General features: G+C 33.3%; 1 protein-coding gene across 1 annotated transcript in view; it reads right to left on the bottom strand.

The window, feature by feature from the left end:
* Nucleotides 1–17,898, bottom strand: part of LOC128553359 (uncharacterized) — a 45,765-nt gene extending 27,867 nt beyond the window's left edge. Inside the window, exon 1 of the mRNA XM_053534497.1 lies at nucleotides 16,802–17,898. Coding sequence (XP_053390472.1) covers nucleotides 16,802–17,846 — 1,045 coding nt within the window. The 5' untranslated portion in view covers nucleotides 17,847–17,898. The remainder of the gene's footprint in view (nucleotides 1–16,801) is intronic.
* Nucleotides 17,899–18,776: the final 878 nt, after the last annotated feature.

Here is an 18,776-nt window from a genome sequence, read left to right as displayed (position 1 = left end):
GAATGCCATATAAATGAAAAATAAAAAAAATACCATTTTGCATTCAGAAAATGCTACTCAATGGTATAAAATTCAGCGAATTAAGATTATGCTTAGAGATTCGTCAGAGACGAAATTGTGACGTCAGAACGGAAAAACTCACATCATGTTTTGTTGCAATTTTTGCCTTAAAATCCAGTTTATAAAAGATCGGAAAATGTAAAATTCTAGTATGTTATTTCGCAGTGTGTGAACGTCTAGTAGACACATAAATCCGCCGGGGTCACCGACTTTAATTTTTCAACATTTGACGGTATTTTACCCCTACCCAATTAAGAAATGACACGTTTAATCGTCATTTCTTAACAAAATAATCTAGAAAAATATGTGGAGCTGCATGTAATAACGGTAAATACGGAATTAATTGATCAAATGGATCGACATGAAAGTATTGAGAAACATATGGCGAGATTTGCTTAAAAGTATGTTAAAGAAAAAATCGATTAAACCCCCCCCCCAAAAAAAAACATATAATAACATTCAGGTGATTAGGTACCTGTTCAAAAAACAAGAATTGTAGATATGAAATATCTTAACGAGATATTTGATAATGAGTGTAAATTATGTAAACGACATTTTGCATCTAAGAATGTTATAGAAATAGACTTTTGATCATTGGTTAATCAACATGCATTTATGTGTTGATTCCTAGATAATACTAATATTTATTTGAATTCAAGTGTTCAGAGTGTGAACACGAAACTATAGCTTCTACATCTATGTCCTAGGCATCCGGAGAAACAAATATGGCTTTTACTTTACCGTACTTCTTAAATCTGGAAGCTGCAACTGGTAAGTATTTTATTAAGAGCTCGTAACTGCACTTAATCAGAAGGCTCCCGCCAAGAAAAAAATAATTGCGTCGGACCAGTAGTTGTGCTTGATTGTAATAAAAAAGACACTGTCTCAAGAATAAATTCTCTGCGTCTGACCAGCTGCAATACTTTATAACTAAATTTTTTTTTAAGAATAAAATTTGTTCGCTGGACTAGCTACTCTGCCATACTATGACCTCACTGTCTTTGTCTCTTTGTCTCTCTCGTGCGAAAGGTCGGGACTTTGATCGCTAGTCATTTACCAAGGATATAAAAAATGATATCAGTTGCTCAGCATTATGCGTATAGAACAGACTCTTCTCTCAACTCGTAATCTCACACGAATGAGATGTGGAGATAAAATTCTAAATTGGGGGAATTTGTTTCATGATTCACAAGTAACGTGCTGATTATAATTATTATTTATACACGTGAAATGGAGCAACATCCCACATGGGTCGATAAATATTTCTGGTCAAATCAGGCAAACCCTCATATTATCAAATTACATATGAACGAAATTTCTAAATGTTTCAAACATGATGAAGTACCTATTTTCACGAAATTAAATCGTCAATTGACCGCATACTAGCTTTTTTATAAAGCTTAGTTAGCATTTTGCATTAGACTAGTAGCAGAAAAGACATTTATCCTTCAAGCTTTGAATCTGCATTTTGACACCATTAATAGGAATAACAAATGGATAGTAAAAAGTGGATATATTGGCCATAGGTATTGACCTGGCCCTCAATAGAGAAACAACTACTGCGTTAGTATTCTTTATGGTTTAAAATATCGCATGTGCAAGTGGCTGCGGGGACAAAACGATTAGCCACCAATCTCGAAGTTGTGGGTTATAGTCCTCAGTCACATCTTTATTTTCAAATTTTATCTCCGAATTTTACAGGACGGAATATTAATACACTTTTTTATTTATACTTTATGGTTCATTTATTGAAGGAAATATAGTTGTGTTCAATATATTTTGTAGTAGGTGTCGAATAAAGATCTTTAAGGTTCATAATAAAGATCGTCAAGGTATCTTAGATAAAAAGATAAATTACTCCCGAAAATAGACACTACAAGTAAAAAACAATTAAGATTTTTGAAAATCGTTGCAAAATACATTGTAAGAATAAAAGCAAATACGGTAACACTACATTATATTGAATTTAGAAAATGGTCTGCGGTAATTTCGTACCCGTGGTAACGTGCGTGGAAGTCAGACGCTTAACTATAAAAGTTATTTGTGTAATTATAGATCTTTTCAGGATACAAAAATAGTACGTAAAGTAACGAAAACGTCCGGAAATATTAGCGAACATTAATAAGTGCCAGGTCAAATACCTATGAACAATTGTACAAGATATATATTTTGTAAAAAGTGTTTTCTTTCACTAGTAAATGTCATCTGGGGCCGTAATCATAAAGCATCTTAAGTATAAGTTTTGGCTTATGTTTAAGATTTTACCTAAGTTTGTGGTGATTTCCAGTTAAGTCTAAGTAAAAACTTAAGTTCTAGCTTAAACTTAAGATACGTAAGAAATGACTTAAGTCAGAAAATAAAATAGCGTGGCGAGTACGATTAAAGTGTTGTTCTCAGATAAAAGCATTTTAAACATAATTGTGTTTTCGTCCACAATAAAAAACAGGAATTACTTATTTTTTTGTTTTATGAATAACAAATATACTTAAGTAGAATAAATTTCTAATCTTAGTAATATACTTAAGTAAACAATCAGTTTCTTATACTAAGTCTTATACTTAAAATGCTTTATGAATACGGAAGTTGATATCGACTACATCGTGATTTGTTTTCTAATCTAAGTAATATACGTAAGTAAACAATCAGTTTCTTATACTTAAGATGCTTTATGAATATCGTGACTTTGTTTTAAAATAAATACATCTCGTTTTAACACGAACGTTAGTTTTGTAAGTTGGAACACGTTCTTTTCTTACTCTAACGTTATATACCCACAAACCATTTAGGGGTAAGGGTAAAGTTACGTTATATTGCGAAAAATTAAAATCGGTGACCACTTAGTATTTATGTGTCTTCTAAACGTACACACATTGCCAAACAACATACCAAAATTATACGTTTTCTTTATCGAGCCGATTTTTAATGAATTGAATTTAAAGGCAAAATTTTTAGCTAAACTTCATGTGATGTTTTTCCGTTCTGACGTCACAATATCATCACTGACGTCCTAAGCGTCATATATATTTTGTACAGTATAAATTTCAGGACAATATTCGGCAAAAACATTTGGGGCGCATTCCACTTTAACTTCTGACTAAATTTCATGTAGAAAGTCATAAATGTAGCCTCTAGAGTGTTAACAAGCATTTTCTTTGATTTGACCTAGTGACCTAGTTTTTGACTCTACCTAACCCAGATTTAAACATGACCTATAAATCATTAGGAATAACATTTTGTTCAATTTTCATTAAGATATGGTCATAAACCATTTAGGGGTGAGTGTAAAGTTACGTTATATTGCGAAAAATTAAAATCGGTGACCACTCAGTATCTATGTGTCTACTAAACGTACACACATTGCCAAACAACATACCAAAATTATACGTTTTTTATCGAGTCGATTTTTAATGAATTAAATTTTAAGGCAAAAGTTTTAGCAAAATTTCATGTGATTTTTCCCGTTCTGACGTCACAATATCGTCACTGACGTCCTTAGCGTCAATTTCAATTCACTGAATTTTATACCACTGAGTAGATTTTCTGAATGCAAAATGACAATTATTTTGTACTTTACATTTATAAGACATTCAGAGCGCAGGAAAGGAACAATATCGAAAAGACTCGAAACTAAGCATTGCACAAAAACTGACGTCAGGGGCCATGTTTGTGACACAATAGCAAAAAAAAAACAACACGAACAATATAGCGACAAAGTAAAACCGTAACGCAATCGCATATATTCTGAATTTTGTACAGTATAAATTTCAGGACAATATTCGGCAAAAACATTTGGGGCACATTCCACCTTAACTTCTGACTAAGTTTCATGAAGATATTCATAAATATGGCTCTAGAGTGTTAACAAGCTTTTCTTTTGATTTGACCTAGTGACGTAGTTTCTGACCCTACCTAACCCAGATTTTAACATGACCTATAAAATATTAGGAATAACATTTTGTCCAAGTTTCATTATGATATGGTCATAAATGCGGCCTCTAGAGTGTTAACTAGCTATTTTCTGATTTTACCTGGTGACCTAGTTTTTGACTCCACATAACCTAGATTCGAACTGGATCTTGAAATCATCAAAATTAGCATTCAGACCAAGTTTCATGATAATACAAATATAAATGTGGCTTAGTTTTTGGCCCAAGATGACCCAATATCAAACTTGTCTAAAAAGTTTTGAGGGTAACATTATGACCAAATGTCATCAAGATTTGGCCAAAATTGTGACCTTTAGAATGTAAACAAGCTTTTCCTTTGTTTAACTTGGTGACCTAGTTTTTTACCCCAGAAAACTCAATATCAAACTCGTCAAAGAATTATGGGTGACATTCTGACCAACTATTATAAAGATTGGGCCAAAATTGTGACCTCTAGAGTGTTAACAAGCTTTTCCTTTGATATGGCTCGGTGACCTAGTTTTTGATCTCAGATACCTCAACATCAAACTCCCCTAAAAGGGTAACATTTTGAATAAGTTTCATTAAGATAGGGCAAAAATTGTGACCTCTAGAGTGTTAACAAATTTTTCATTTGATTTAACCTAGTGACCTAGTTTTTGACTATAGTTAACCCAATATCAAACTCGACAAAGCCTTTATTAAGTGTAACATTCTGACCAACTTTCATTAAGATTAGGCCAAAATTATGACCTCTAGAGTGTTAACAAGCTTTTCCTTTGATATGGCCCGGTGACCTAGTTTTTGATCTCAGATAACTCATTATCAAACTCGTCTAAGATTTTATTGAGGGTAACATATTGACCAAGTTTCATTAAGATTAGGCCAAAATTGTGACCTCTAGAGTGTTAACAAGCTTTACCCTCTAAATGGGCCACTTTAAAACAATATAATAACTTAATTGCAAAAGGCAAAACTAACTTTATAATTGTGTGTGATTTGGAATATCCAAAATAACTGCATGATCTTCACAATGATTATTCCTTAGCTCCCGAAAAGGTATTTATTGATCAATGACATTCAAAGTATAGTTTAAATATTAAAAAATAGAATTTGAAATAAGTAAATGTAATATTAAAAAATTGGTTCCAACTTTAACGAAAAAAAACAACAACAACAAAACTATATTTTCCTTTGTAAAGATCTTGAACTATATGCACAGTTAGAAGACAAAAATACATAGAATATTAACTTTTGAATAATCTCCTTGATTAAGAATGTACATTGATTCTAATACTAAAAAAATCTAAACCAAAGAATTCTTTTGGAAAAGACTTATGAACTCATGAACTTTAAACTCATGAACAACTCTGTATTCTGTAAGACTATGGATAATTTACGCAAAAGAATCAGTATTAAATGATAAAAATCTTTTATTGAAGTATATAGCGAAACCTTCATTTGTTAGTTCAACAATGTTTAATAAGAATTTGTTTGGTATTCATAAAATAAAAGAAAGTTTATTATTAAACAGGCCTAGCTATAATTGAATGTGCATTCTACATTTATCGAAATATTCAATGTATGATTTCCATTATGATTACATTAAGGGAAAGTATAAAAACTCTACAAAACTTTTATTCACTGACACTGATAGTTTTTGTTATGAAATAAATACTGGCGATGCATATAAGAATTTTTATGAAGATAAAGATTTCTTTGATAATAGCGATTACAGTCCAGATTCAGAATTTTATTTTGATAATAATAAAAAAGTAATTGGAAAATTCAAACTTAAGGCTGTCCGTATTACCATTGTTGAATTTGTTGGACTACGAAATATAATGTATTCATATCTGTTAGAAAATGGAGTAAATGTTAGAAAATGTAAAAGAACAATAGGACTAGCATTACCAACAGTTCATTTAAATAACCCATCAGCAGTGTCTTGTGTTGTGGATGTTTGAAACAACGGAGATTTTCTTACTGTTTGCCTTTCTATTTTATTTACTTTTTTATTCATTTTATTGAATATTCCCATTATATTAAAAATGGAAATAAATCCATTGACTAGATATAATCTAACATAACTTTCAGCATCTACAAGATATTGACTTGACGATCCTGGATAAATGTTAATCATTATTTCTTTGTTTAAATGAATTTAATTTTTTTCTTGAAAAGTGATTTATTTGTCCGCTCGAATGTTATATTTTCTTGTCTATTTATTTGACTCAAATCACCAGACCCACTCCACCAATTCAAACAAATAAAACCAAATCTACCATACTTATTAAAGAAAAGGTGGGCGATAACGTTGACTTCGATTATGTAATCCCTATCTTGTTTGACTATAAATAACTCTCTTCCACTCCTTGGGAATCGATATATTTATGACTTGTTTAAAAAAAAGTTTTATAATCTGTAATCTTATAAACTCGTATTCCAAATAATGCAAAAACAAAATGCATTTGATAAAACTCTGTGTTGTAAATGTTCGTCTCCAATAAGTCTTTTTTAAGGTTATCTAATGCTGCGTAATGATCATCCCCTCCTTGTGAAGCCGCCTTTTCCAGTTCAGATTTATATTCTTTAAGTTTATTTGAAAATGTGTCAAACAAATCTTGATTCTTTTTTTTTGTAAAGTCATTATTTAGTTTATTAATTTCTGTCCTGATTTCTAACTGATACATATTTATTAACCTTTTCTCGGCATCAGCAATCTTGTCTTTTAGTTCTTCGTGTTTAATCAGTCTATCTCTTAATTCTTCAACTTGATTCAACGTTTCTAAATTGACACGGACTACCTTTTTTAACTGGCTATCTGTCAAATCAGATATCTTTTCAATTTCTTTAATGGAATCAAATATAGCTTTATAGCTTTCAGTTCTTTTTCAGTTTTACCTTGAAACTCAACTATTAATTTCTTATTGTTCTTTCGGTCTTTTGTTAATTCTTTAAAATTCTTTACTTCTGCTTCGAGTGTCTGTTTTATACTTTTGATATCTTTAAGATTATAGTATTCTATTACACTTTGATTTTTTTACACATAACCCGTCTTGAAACAGCATCACTGGGTTTATCTGGATTTCCTTAATTAATTATTTCATTTCCGCCCATATTAAATGTTTTGAACATTTTATTGTCAAATTCTTTATATATGTGAAGAAACGATTGCGTTTCCTTTCTAAGCTTTTTAAATTGATTTATAGTGGCATAATCACTTAAATCGATATCAAACTTAACTTTACTTATACTGCCGGGTTCAATTACTTGTTTTACATTATTAAAATCTCCCATCCTATATAATTCCCTTAAATTTTGTTTTTTTTTTATAAAATCTTCCTTGGCTTGTCAACATATAAGAAATCATATTTTTGTTAGTAAAGGATTCACGATCTATATTTTGTTCACTACAAGTCATATCATTTTCCCTTTTACCTGGACTTCCAAACAGAATATATTGTGAACAGTTCATTTGAATATCTTTTGGTATTTCATAGTAAGACTGCCTTAAAAAAATAACAGAACAGAATTGTGACGTCCTTGAATAAAGTATTTTGAAACTTGTTTGCTTCACATATAAAATCATCAAATATTACTACTTTTTGTTTCTCTTGATCAAGGCTATTGCAATCAGTCATTTCATTATTGGAATATTCGAGTATTTTATTTGGATCTCCTTTGATTCTTTTTGGAATTGTATTTAAGTCGTCTATTAAATCCTGATATTTAGATTGTTCTAGATTTTAAGCATACAAGTAAAATGTATCATAATACATAAGAGGTTTTTGAAACATATGCATTAATACATTGGTTTTCCCCGACCCGGAACATCCACATATTAACATTCTAAAACATGAATCTGGCATAAAAGAATAAAAATGCTTAAACTTATTAGATTTATCGCTTTTTGTGTCATTATCTGGAATTTCCATTAAAGTATTATATAACATTATCTTACAATATCTTATACTAGTAATATCTTAAAATATCTTAAAATATCTTATATTATCTTACAATATTATATCAGTGCATTCCATACTTAATAAAATAAGAAAAAGAAAAAAAAAGTCGGACAAAGGGTGAGAGCTCTAAGAGATAAAATTATGAGAGAAAAAATAAAAAAGCTACCAACCGAGAAATGTATAAACCAATTAAAGAAGGAATAGAAGGTCAGAAAGAAAAAATATCAAGACTATTAAAAGCATTGCCTGGATTCGAAAAACAATTAAAAGCATTACCTGAAATCGAAGAACAATTGGCGTTACTTTGAAAAAGTATATCAAAAACAAAGAAAAATATCAAACAGGGAATGCCACGCACCAAAAACGCAGCCTCCCTCAAAACGAAACCCCCAGCACGCAGACGCGTGCACCACACCCACAACACGCAGACGCGTGCACCACACACACACACACACGCACACACGCACACACACACACACGCAAAGCCAACACAAGTCGCAGAACCGACTGAATATATTCCAATAGATTTGGGAGATAAACCTGTTAAATGGATACCTGTAGAGAAGCTAACAGAATTAGATTACGGACGGCTTGTAAGAATTACGTCAATTTGGAAACACTGACTGATCAAATAATAAGATGATTTAATTAATGACATGAATAATTGTGTTGCATATTGGAAAACGTTAACACATGCTGATTTTTAACTCCTTCTTTTCAATAAAAGCATGTATAATCAATTACAACTTATAACAGGCACCCTCTACTTGTGATTAACACCGATGTGACAAATTGATCTGCTTTCTTTTGTCGTTCGCAGCGGGCGATAACCGTGATACATACTGCCTTTTTCAAACCGCGAGACATTCCTTCCAAAGGTATACACACATATTGCAGAACTTCGGCACATAACGATGTTTAATCTAACATTATCACACGAGTTTCCAGAAGAATACAAAATATTAAAATAAAATACAATGATTTTGATTCCAATTTAAGTAATATACTGGTGTTTATTTGCAAATAAAGAAATAAATGACATTTTTTAAATCATAATATATAGAGGCTTATTTTCGAGATTTCAGGATATCTGGCATTCTTTCGTCATCTGCAAATATCACATTTGGTGTGCCCCAAGGCTCCAGACTTGGGCCTCTGCTGTTTTTAATTTACGTAAATGACATGGCAGGTGTTGTAAATAACAAACCTTTATTGTATGCAAATGATTCTGCCATTTTAGTGTCCGGCAAATGTGAAACAGAAATTTAACGTCTGTTAACCATAGATCTTGAACGAGTTTGTAACTGGTTAGTTGACAACAAATTGTAATTGCGCCTATGGAATAAAAAGTAAATTTTTTTTGGCTTAAAGCCCAAGTTAAAACAGTACTAACCTTTATATAGTATGTAATGGTACGGTGATTAAGCACACCGACTCTGTTAAATATTTGGGTGCTATATTGGATTAATGTTTGAGTTATGAGACCATGGGTACATCAATCATTAAAAAGGCAATTCAAAGACGGTTTGAGGAGGCCGCGCTTTTGGTGCGTGGCATTCCCTGTTTGATATTTTTCCTTGTTTTTTTTAGGTTTCTGTACAGAAAGCAAAAGATTGTATCATTGTACACTAAAAATATGTTAGTCTTGTTCTTGATCCAATGTTATTTCGACCTATGCCTGCTCTGTATGGTACTATGGTATTTCTCAGAGCCTGAAGAATAGGCTCCAGGTTACTCAAAACAAGATTATTAGGTTTGTCCTAAGACTAGATCAAAGGAATCGTATTGTTACAGAACACTTCTAACAACTGGGCTGATAACCTGTCACAAGACGAGTAGAACAAATAACTCTAAAATCATGTTTTTAAAATACATAAATTCTGCCCCTTCTTACATGAATGAGTATTTTACTCAAGCCAGTTCCGTATATAGTCACAATACCAGGTTTGATAAAGGGTCATGCTTCAGCATTCCTAAAGTCAAAGGATTTGGTAAAGAGTCATTCTGGTATAATAGTTGTTCTTTATGGAATAATGTTGCCACATAATGTGTAACATTCTGCAAGAATACAGCAGTTTAAGGTTTCAGGAAAAATTATCTTCTACATAGCATGTAGTTACATTTGTCTTTTCTATTTATACTGCGATTCCTTTACTGTGATACTTTAGTAAACTGCTGACAACTTGCTCAAGTTACCACGATTTATAACAAGAGCTTCTCGAACACGAAATGCCCCCTTGATGCATTTAGTAATTGCACAAGGAATAGAAATTATATGCTCACTGTCAATAAAAGTTCTACCATTCTGGTTTAATCCAAATCTGAAGTCAGTACAATCAGAAATGTGAAAGTAGGCCACTAGGTCAGTCTCAAGATCAAAGTTCATTTCGGTACACAAAACTATTCATGTGGTCCAAATTTGAAGCCTGTACCTTTAAAAATGTGAAAGTATGTCACTAGGTCAATTTTAAGGTCAAATTATTTGGTACACAAAATTATGCATGTGGTCAAAATTTGAAGGCTGTAGCTTGAGAAATGTGAAAAGAGGTCACTAGGTCAAAATCAAGGTCAAATTTCATTTCAGAACACAAAACTATGCATGTGGTCCAAATTTGAAGCCTGTACCTTTAAAAATGTGAAAGTATGTCACTAGGTCAATTTTAAGGTCAAATTATTTGGTACACAAAATTATGCATGTGGTCAAAATTTGAGGGCTGTAGCTTGAGAAATGTGAAAAGAGGTCACTAGGTCAAAATCAAGGTCAAATTTCATTTCAGAACACAAAACTATGCATGTGGTCCAAATTTGAAGCCTGTACCTTCAAAAATGTGAAAGTAGGTTACTATGTCAATGTCAATGTCAAAATGTTTTCGGTGCACAAAACTATGCATGTGGTTCAAATTTGAAGGCTGTGGCTACAGAAATGTTAAAGTAGGTCACAAGGTAAAGGTCAAGGTCAACTCGTGTCAAGGTTCATCTTGACTCTCAAAAAAATAGAAAAAGTGGAAACTCCACAGGTCGCTCAACACAACAAAAACGAAAATATTGCAGGCTCGGTTTGATTGAGCCCGTTCATGGACGGTAGTGGAAATGCATGCTACCGTCCACGCCCTCTAGCCCCGGGTTGAGCAGAACTCAACATTTACACATGCTAAAAGTACAAAAAGCAATTTAGAGACATCCACAGTTGTATTCAAACGGCGATGAACATGGAACCTTCAATGATACACGTGTTGAGGCGTGTGATTCCATGAAGAGCGGCGTTTGGTCCCCAGATAAAATAAAGGGTTTGCCCCAAACGAGAAAACAATGGGCAGAACTAAACAAACTGGAATTTAGGAAGGGGATCTGAGGTTATGGAGCCTGCGTATCACAGGAACTGTCAAAAGACAAAATTAAAAAGCAGGCACCATATCCAAGGGGTGATTAAACAATACCCAAGGCTATGAAAGCGGGAGTATTGGAACCACCCAGGCGGATATGGTCATGTTGAGAAACTAAACTGTACCAATAACATGACATAAAAGTCGTGCTGAACTATCTGAGAAGATCGAAATATAACAGCCCTGATTGAATGTACGGGGAGACTTTTTACGGCCGCCACATGGCACAAACAACGCTGCTGTGACAATAAAATAGAAAAAAGTGGAAAACCATACATGTGGTCAAAATTTAAATGTTGTAGGTTATTGACAAGAAGCTTTTAAAAGCTTTTCCCTATATAAGTCTATATGAACCATGTGACCCCCAGTGCGGGGCCATATTTGACCCTAGAGGGATAATTTGAACAAACTTGGTAGAGAATCGCTAGATGATGGTACATTACAAATATCAAAGTCTTAGTCTGTGTGGTTTGAACAAGAAGCTTTTCAAAGTGTTGCCCTATATAAGTCTCTATAAACCATGTGACCCCCGGGGCGGGGCCATATTATACCCCAGGGAAATAATTTTAATCATCTTGGTAGAGAACCACTTGATGATGCTTCATACTAAATATAAAAGCCCTAGGCTCATTGGTTGTCGACAAGAACATCAGAAACCATTTTAACTGTTCCTAGCCAATGTGACATTGACCTTTGACCTAATGACCTAAAAATCAATAGGGATCATCTGCTAATCATGACCGACATAACTATCAGTATACCTGACACTAGGCCTACGCGTTCTGAAAGTTACTGCCCGGAAACCATTTTGCTGTTTCTGATCAATGGACCTTGACCTTCGACATACTGACCTCAAAATCAATAGGAGTCATTTGCTGGTCATGGCCAACCTCCCTATCGACTTTTGTGACCATAGACCTATGCGTTCTTGAGTTATCATCCGGAAACCGTTTAACTGTTCAGGGTCACTGTCACCTTGACCTTTAATATATTGACCTCAAAATCAATAAGGTTCATCTGCTGGTGATGACAAACCTTTTATTCAACTTTCATGATCCTAGGCCCAAGCGTTCTTGAGTTATCATCCGGAAACCGTTTTACTATTCAGGGTCACTGTGAACTTGACCTTTGACATACAGACCACAAAATCAATAGGGGTCATCTGCTGGTGATGACCAACCTTTCTATCAACTTTCATGATCCTAGGCCCAAGTATTCTTGAGTTATCATCCGGAAACGGATTGGTCTACATTCCGACCGACCGACCGACATCTGCAAAACAATATACCCACCTTCTTCGAAGGGGGGCATAACAAAGTTGTTTTGCTTTGCTAGAACATGTCATCATTCATCCAGGATCACAATGGAAATAAGGCGTTTGACATTTGCCCTTTTTTGTGTCATCCTGGGTATATCAATACATGTCCGGGTACACATTTCTGCAGTTGTTAGTATTTTACGTTAGTGACGATTTTTTTAATTGTATTTCAATATGTTTTAATTCCTAGTCATTGCATATGTGATATTTAAAATTTGGTTTTAATTTGTGTTGTACCTTACCACGTCTTTTATATACTGAAACCAATTAATCAATCAATTGAATTTCAAGTATGATATTCCTTTCCTAAATGTACAAATTTCCAATGAAATTAAAACTAAAGAATGATCCGTCCGATATCCAGGTAATAATTTAGTATTTCCGACATCTGCAAACAATATATCAGCTATAAGAAAAAAAGTCGATTCTTTCTTGTTTTAAATGGACTTCTCCGGAACAAGTTGTATTATTTGTGTTGTGAATCTTTCTCCAGCAGTCTATTAGATGAAAATCTGACATCATGCTTTATACTCTTTTACCTAATTATATGACTTTGCATCCAGTTAAAACCCTACACTAGAACGTCCAACAGGAATTTAGAACGGGGAGTTTACGGAGCCTGCATATCACAGACAGGTGCTGCCAAAATACAAAATTAAAAAACAGGAAAACTATTAATTTTATTTCGTAGATCTTTTTATTTTTAAATGAGATTGCTCTGTTTTATCTAAATATTACTGAAAATGAAAAACGCCATAACACACAGCCTGTAAACACTGGCTCTACAAGATATAACATATTATTCCGGACAAAATTATTACGATATATGTTTCTCTTGTGTAAATAAGGGCGAAATGTATTGGCACTTCTCCACTTTTGATATGGATTGGATCGATTAAAGAAAACGCACACACACAAAAAAAACTAACTTTCAAAATTTCATGTCAAGAAATGCATTTACCCTGGATACATAAAAAGTACAATCATTTCTGAGTGGAAACTGCACTGGTTATTTTTTTTAAATATGACTTTACATTGATCTGTGAAAGTGAAACATAAACCCCCCTTTATTTTTTTTTCAGGCCCTACTGAAAGGTGACCCCATTTATTTGCCTCGTCAAATGACTAGTAAGGGTCGAAGTACATCCCCTAGTAGTCTTACAGATTACAAGGAACATGTAGTATAACAATATTTTAACATTATAACAATAATAGGTTCATGTTATGTGCAGATAATAAATAATGTAATAGGGGTTTTATTTCATGCTTGAATAGAAAAGCAATAGAGCCCAATTTGCGTTTTTCCAATGATGATAGAAATAAAATTTTAAACATTAAAAACAACAACAAAAAAAAAACTTTCACACTTGTCTGCTTTATCTCTGTTTATATATTAGCCCCTACCCAACAAAATTTATGTAACGAACTTGTCCATCCTTCATTTTAGACAGACCCATTAACTTTTTGAAAGGTGATTACCTATCAAAATACTAACTGGATGATGAAAAGTGCAGATCTCGATCAGACTGCACAGATGTGCAGGTTGATCATGATCTACAATGGTCCCATAGGCAGATCTAATCGTGACTAGCTTCATAGGGGTTAACCTGGTTCCTTCTGTCCCTTCCCACTTTTACAAGGCTACATAATGTCTGTTTTCTTTTACATCAATAAATTGGTTGTATGGAATAGAAAATTTTTTTTTTGAAAAATCTAAAATAAAAACACACCTCTTACATGATTTTTTTGTTATATTGGAGGTTATTTTACTTTTTCTTTAAGTCTTAAACAGCACAGCTCTGGCAAAAAAATTTTCATAGACTTCCAAGTGTTTTTAAAATTTTTGATATTTTTGTTTAGTGTTGTTCTTTTTCAATATTAGAACTGAAGTATATGTAATGTTTGGCTCCTATTACGATAGATGACGAATTAAGCATTTTGCGTTGATAAATGTACATTTTGAAAAAAAATCAGAACTAGGTTTCTGGCAACTGACGATTCATCATTTTTGCTGTATCCAAATATCATTATATTTGCATTCAAGGAAGAAAATGGGTGAGTCGTTGGTTTCAAGAGCTGATTTATAAGATTTTTGGTATTTTCACATCTCCAGAATAAGTGTTCAATTGTTTCGTTTACCTGTTTGCAAAAAAGAGCACAACGGACTATCTTTATATTTCATCTTGTACAACAGATCATTTGTTCCTATAATTCTATGTAGAATTCGAATTTGAAACCACTGTACCTTTGTGTTTTTCGTGATTTTAAAAGGTAATTCGTAGATATATTTCCATTCATTTTCGTCAAAATCCAAATTTAATTTTTCTTTCCATTTTTTCTTGACTCGTTGGCTTTGATCTGTTTGCATTTAAAAAGTCATACATTATTTTTGATCCCTTGTTACGTTTTATTATAAATTTAATGTATGGTGGTAACTATGGTCCATAACTAACACTTATGTTATTTACAGTAAAACCATATTTTTTAAACATTGTTTAATTGCATTCTGCATTCCCTGAAAAGCTAGGTAATTAGTTCGAAGGCTGTAGTTTTCGTTGAATTCTTCTACTGATAAAAAAGAACCATCACTGTTCAAAAGATCTTCTATGTAATGTACACCAGCGTTAAACCATGATTTTAGAAAAACATTTTTGTACCTATTAACAAATAATTGTTATAAAATAATGGAAGTTTTCCAATAGAGTTTGCATCCATAGGAATTGTTCCGATAAGTGTAGAAAATGCGGTAAAGGTGTCTTTCCAAAACATGTTATTTGTTTCTTTTACTAACTTATTAATATAATGTTTTCCACAATGAAATAATTTCTGCATTTCAATTTTTTTCGTTAATTGTGCTTATCCAACGTGCGTCGCCTGTTATTCGTCTTAACCACGTTGTTTTTAATGCCATTATAAAAGCAGTAATATTAATCATTTTTAAACCTCCTTCGGGATAATCTTTAACCATGACATTATTTTTAATTTTGACATTCCCCTGCCAGATGAATTCAAAAAACATTTTATTAAGATTGTTTATTACAGCTTCAGGTGGCGTAGGTAATGGAATAAAAAGGTGATTAAACAGTGAAATTAATAATGTTTTTATTACTGCTATTTTACCAATAGGTGTAAGAATTCTCCTTTTCCCCTTTATTTCTTAACATTCTACATAAAGTTCCGGTCACGAGCGCCCCCTCAGAAGTAAAACTGGTTCTGTTATTTCAACTCACCTCCTCAAAGACGAAGAGCCATTGTTTAAGGCCGTGCAATACTGTGCGGTACCTATATGTGTGCGCTCTATTATCAGTATTAGTGATGGAAGAAAAATATGCGCTTGCGCAATTTTAGTTTGCTACCCACGTGATGTGATGATAAGTGTCTATAAACTATTGTCGCTTCTCGTTTTATATCTATCAATGTTTATAAAAATGCAACGGTTTATAAAAGTACATGAGAAAAACTGCGAAAACCGAATGTTCCCGTAATTCTGTAAACTAGAAACGATATCGATCTTTATGTTTCAGGTAAATATATGAAACTGTGGCGGCATTTTGCCTTTCGGTGATATTTTTTTCTAAAAATCACAAGTCATAATGTGTGGGTTAGTCGCATTTCTAAGTGTTAAAAATTGCTTTATTATAATACTAAAGATCACAATATTATCCAAGTTGAACCTTAATTAATATCTTTACAACAAATATGCAAGCGTGCGTATGCTATCTTGATATCGTTTACTTTCTGTGTTAAAGATGATATGGCGACTTTCAAACTTTGATGGTGGAGGAAGTCCCCAGGCGCCCCTCCATGCATTATTTCATCACGAAATTGCGCCTGGGTAGATCCATCGAGCTTCTGTAAGCCAGACGAATGACTTCTGATAAAGAATTCAGCGCCCCGAGTGAGGCTCGAACTACTCACATCGATGAGGGTCAAGTGATTTGTAGTCAGTGCCCTAAAGCACTTTGCCTTGAAGGCTCTCTTCTGTGATATTTAAACACAACTATTACAGTTTAGAAAATCTCCATATTATCTTTCAACTGCAGCAACTTATGCTACTTGATGCTAGAGAATTGAGTGACATTACATTCATATTTCATCAATCTAATCATCAGATTCAATCAAACAAATATATATATATATTTATATAGTAAGATAGCAAGTATTTACCTGTATCAATACAACGACACTCGACACACGGAAATTTAAAACGACACTTCACACACGGAAATTTACCACTGGTTGGGGTTCTGTCCGTCTTAAGTTTTATAATAGCAATTTCGACTCCAGACGAACTGTCAAAGATTGCAGTTTTCAAAAATCCCAGTCTCGTATTTTTTGATCTTTCATCATTTTTTCTCGGCTGGTAGCAAGAATATTCACAATTACATTCGTCAGAGGAAGGAAGCTTTGAAACCGGGCAATGAGTACCATGCAGAAACTCTTGTCTTCCACCATTTCTTTTCAGAGCGTCATAGGATTTCATTTCCATCAAAACGTGCAAGCTTGTCAATGCTAATATCTCGCCATCGTTTTCTAAAAAGCATCCAAGTGTTCCCCTGCCTCCTGCGTTGTTATATATAGCTGAGCCCAACATAACTCTCTCTATGTAGTCGCAAGGTGAGTAATTTTGGAATGATGCACACCCTTCTCGGACGTCAGTTGGTATGTTATTGAGAGAACTCGGAAGCAGGTCTTCATCTATTGGTATATAGCCCTTATACTGGACATAAAATGCGATGCAGCTTTGCCTTTCAACTATTGCTTGACCACCACTATGAAATCCAGAAGACTTTACACTACTAGGCGATATCATCATAAGATTGGTATGAGCTTCCATGAGTTTAACCTGATGTTCACGTATACACTTTTCAATTCGTTTAAAATCACTTTGTTCGATATTTGCCTCTACTTCATTAACTTGGTCGTTTTCAGCAGACATTTCATATCTCCCTCTGTGCTCTATGTTATAACCATGAAAATCATTGCATGGTCTTTTATCTGCCTCTTTCGGTTCGTAAATAAAGACGATTTTCATCTCATTGTTCTTACGGTGCATGTAAAATGAAACTGTGTCTTTGACGGAATTTATATTTGAAATTGTGATTCTTTCAGAAATGAGTTCAAATAATGATCTGCGTTGGTTCGGAAAAGCGTAGAAGATTTCAACAAGCATATCTTTTGGGGGCATATTTCCTTGTAGTAGCAATGTCATGGCTTCTTTAATGTTTTCTTGACAGATGCATTTTTTCCACAGGATATGATCTTTACCTTAAAAAACAAAAAAAGTACGGCATAAAATGTAAGAGTTGAGAAAATATACAAGAATATAAAAATATGGAACCTGCATGAAGAGCGCAAATGTATTGACTGTTGTGTCATGTGCTCGATTCTAAAGCGAAGCGTACAGTTCCTTCAACAATGTGTCAGGGGATATTGTTTATAAAGGCATTATTCTCCATCTCTGATCCGTTTTGGAAAGCTGGCAGTTGCTTACGTTGAGCAGATAGGTAATGATAGAGAATCTATAAATACAGTTGTTGGTAACTGCGCGCCGTTACATAACTGAATTACTGCTGGAAGAATGCGTGTAACCATTGGAAGCATTTCCTACATATGGTTATATTTCATGTCGCCTATTGGTATGTTGTTATTTCTTTTATTTTTTTACATATTGATTTTAATTATCAACCGTCTGATTCCCTATGGGAAAAATATTATTTTTAGAATTATGGTTCTTTCTTTCAAAGGTATCTACAGCTAATACAAAATCAAATTGTACGATTTAAATAGATGGATGGATGGACGGACGGACGGACGGATGAATGGACCAAGAAAAGGTATATTGATATGATGATATGTGAAATTTATATAAAATACCGAAGAATTACTGGTCAAATTTACGCACGTAATATATCTTATTCTAGGAGAAGCAGTATGTCTTAGAGTTATATTATACCAAGTTGCGACAATATTCATATACGCACTAGTTTGCAATGCTTATACTCGATAAGACATAAGCAAATATACAACTATACCAACATATATAGACGTAAAAAAATTAAATACAAGTGTAATGATTAAAAAAATTGAGCCCTTACAATCCAATAGTCCAATAACGTGTCAACAAATTCAATGTTCTATT

Source organism: Mercenaria mercenaria, unplaced genomic scaffold (assembly GCF_021730395.1).
Source record: "Mercenaria mercenaria strain notata unplaced genomic scaffold, MADL_Memer_1 contig_3735, whole genome shotgun sequence".
Classification (NCBI taxonomy): domain Eukaryota; kingdom Metazoa; phylum Mollusca; class Bivalvia; order Venerida; family Veneridae; genus Mercenaria; species Mercenaria mercenaria.
The sequence above is the reverse complement of the archived record's forward strand: the minus strand, read 5'-3'. Positions and strand labels throughout refer to the sequence as shown.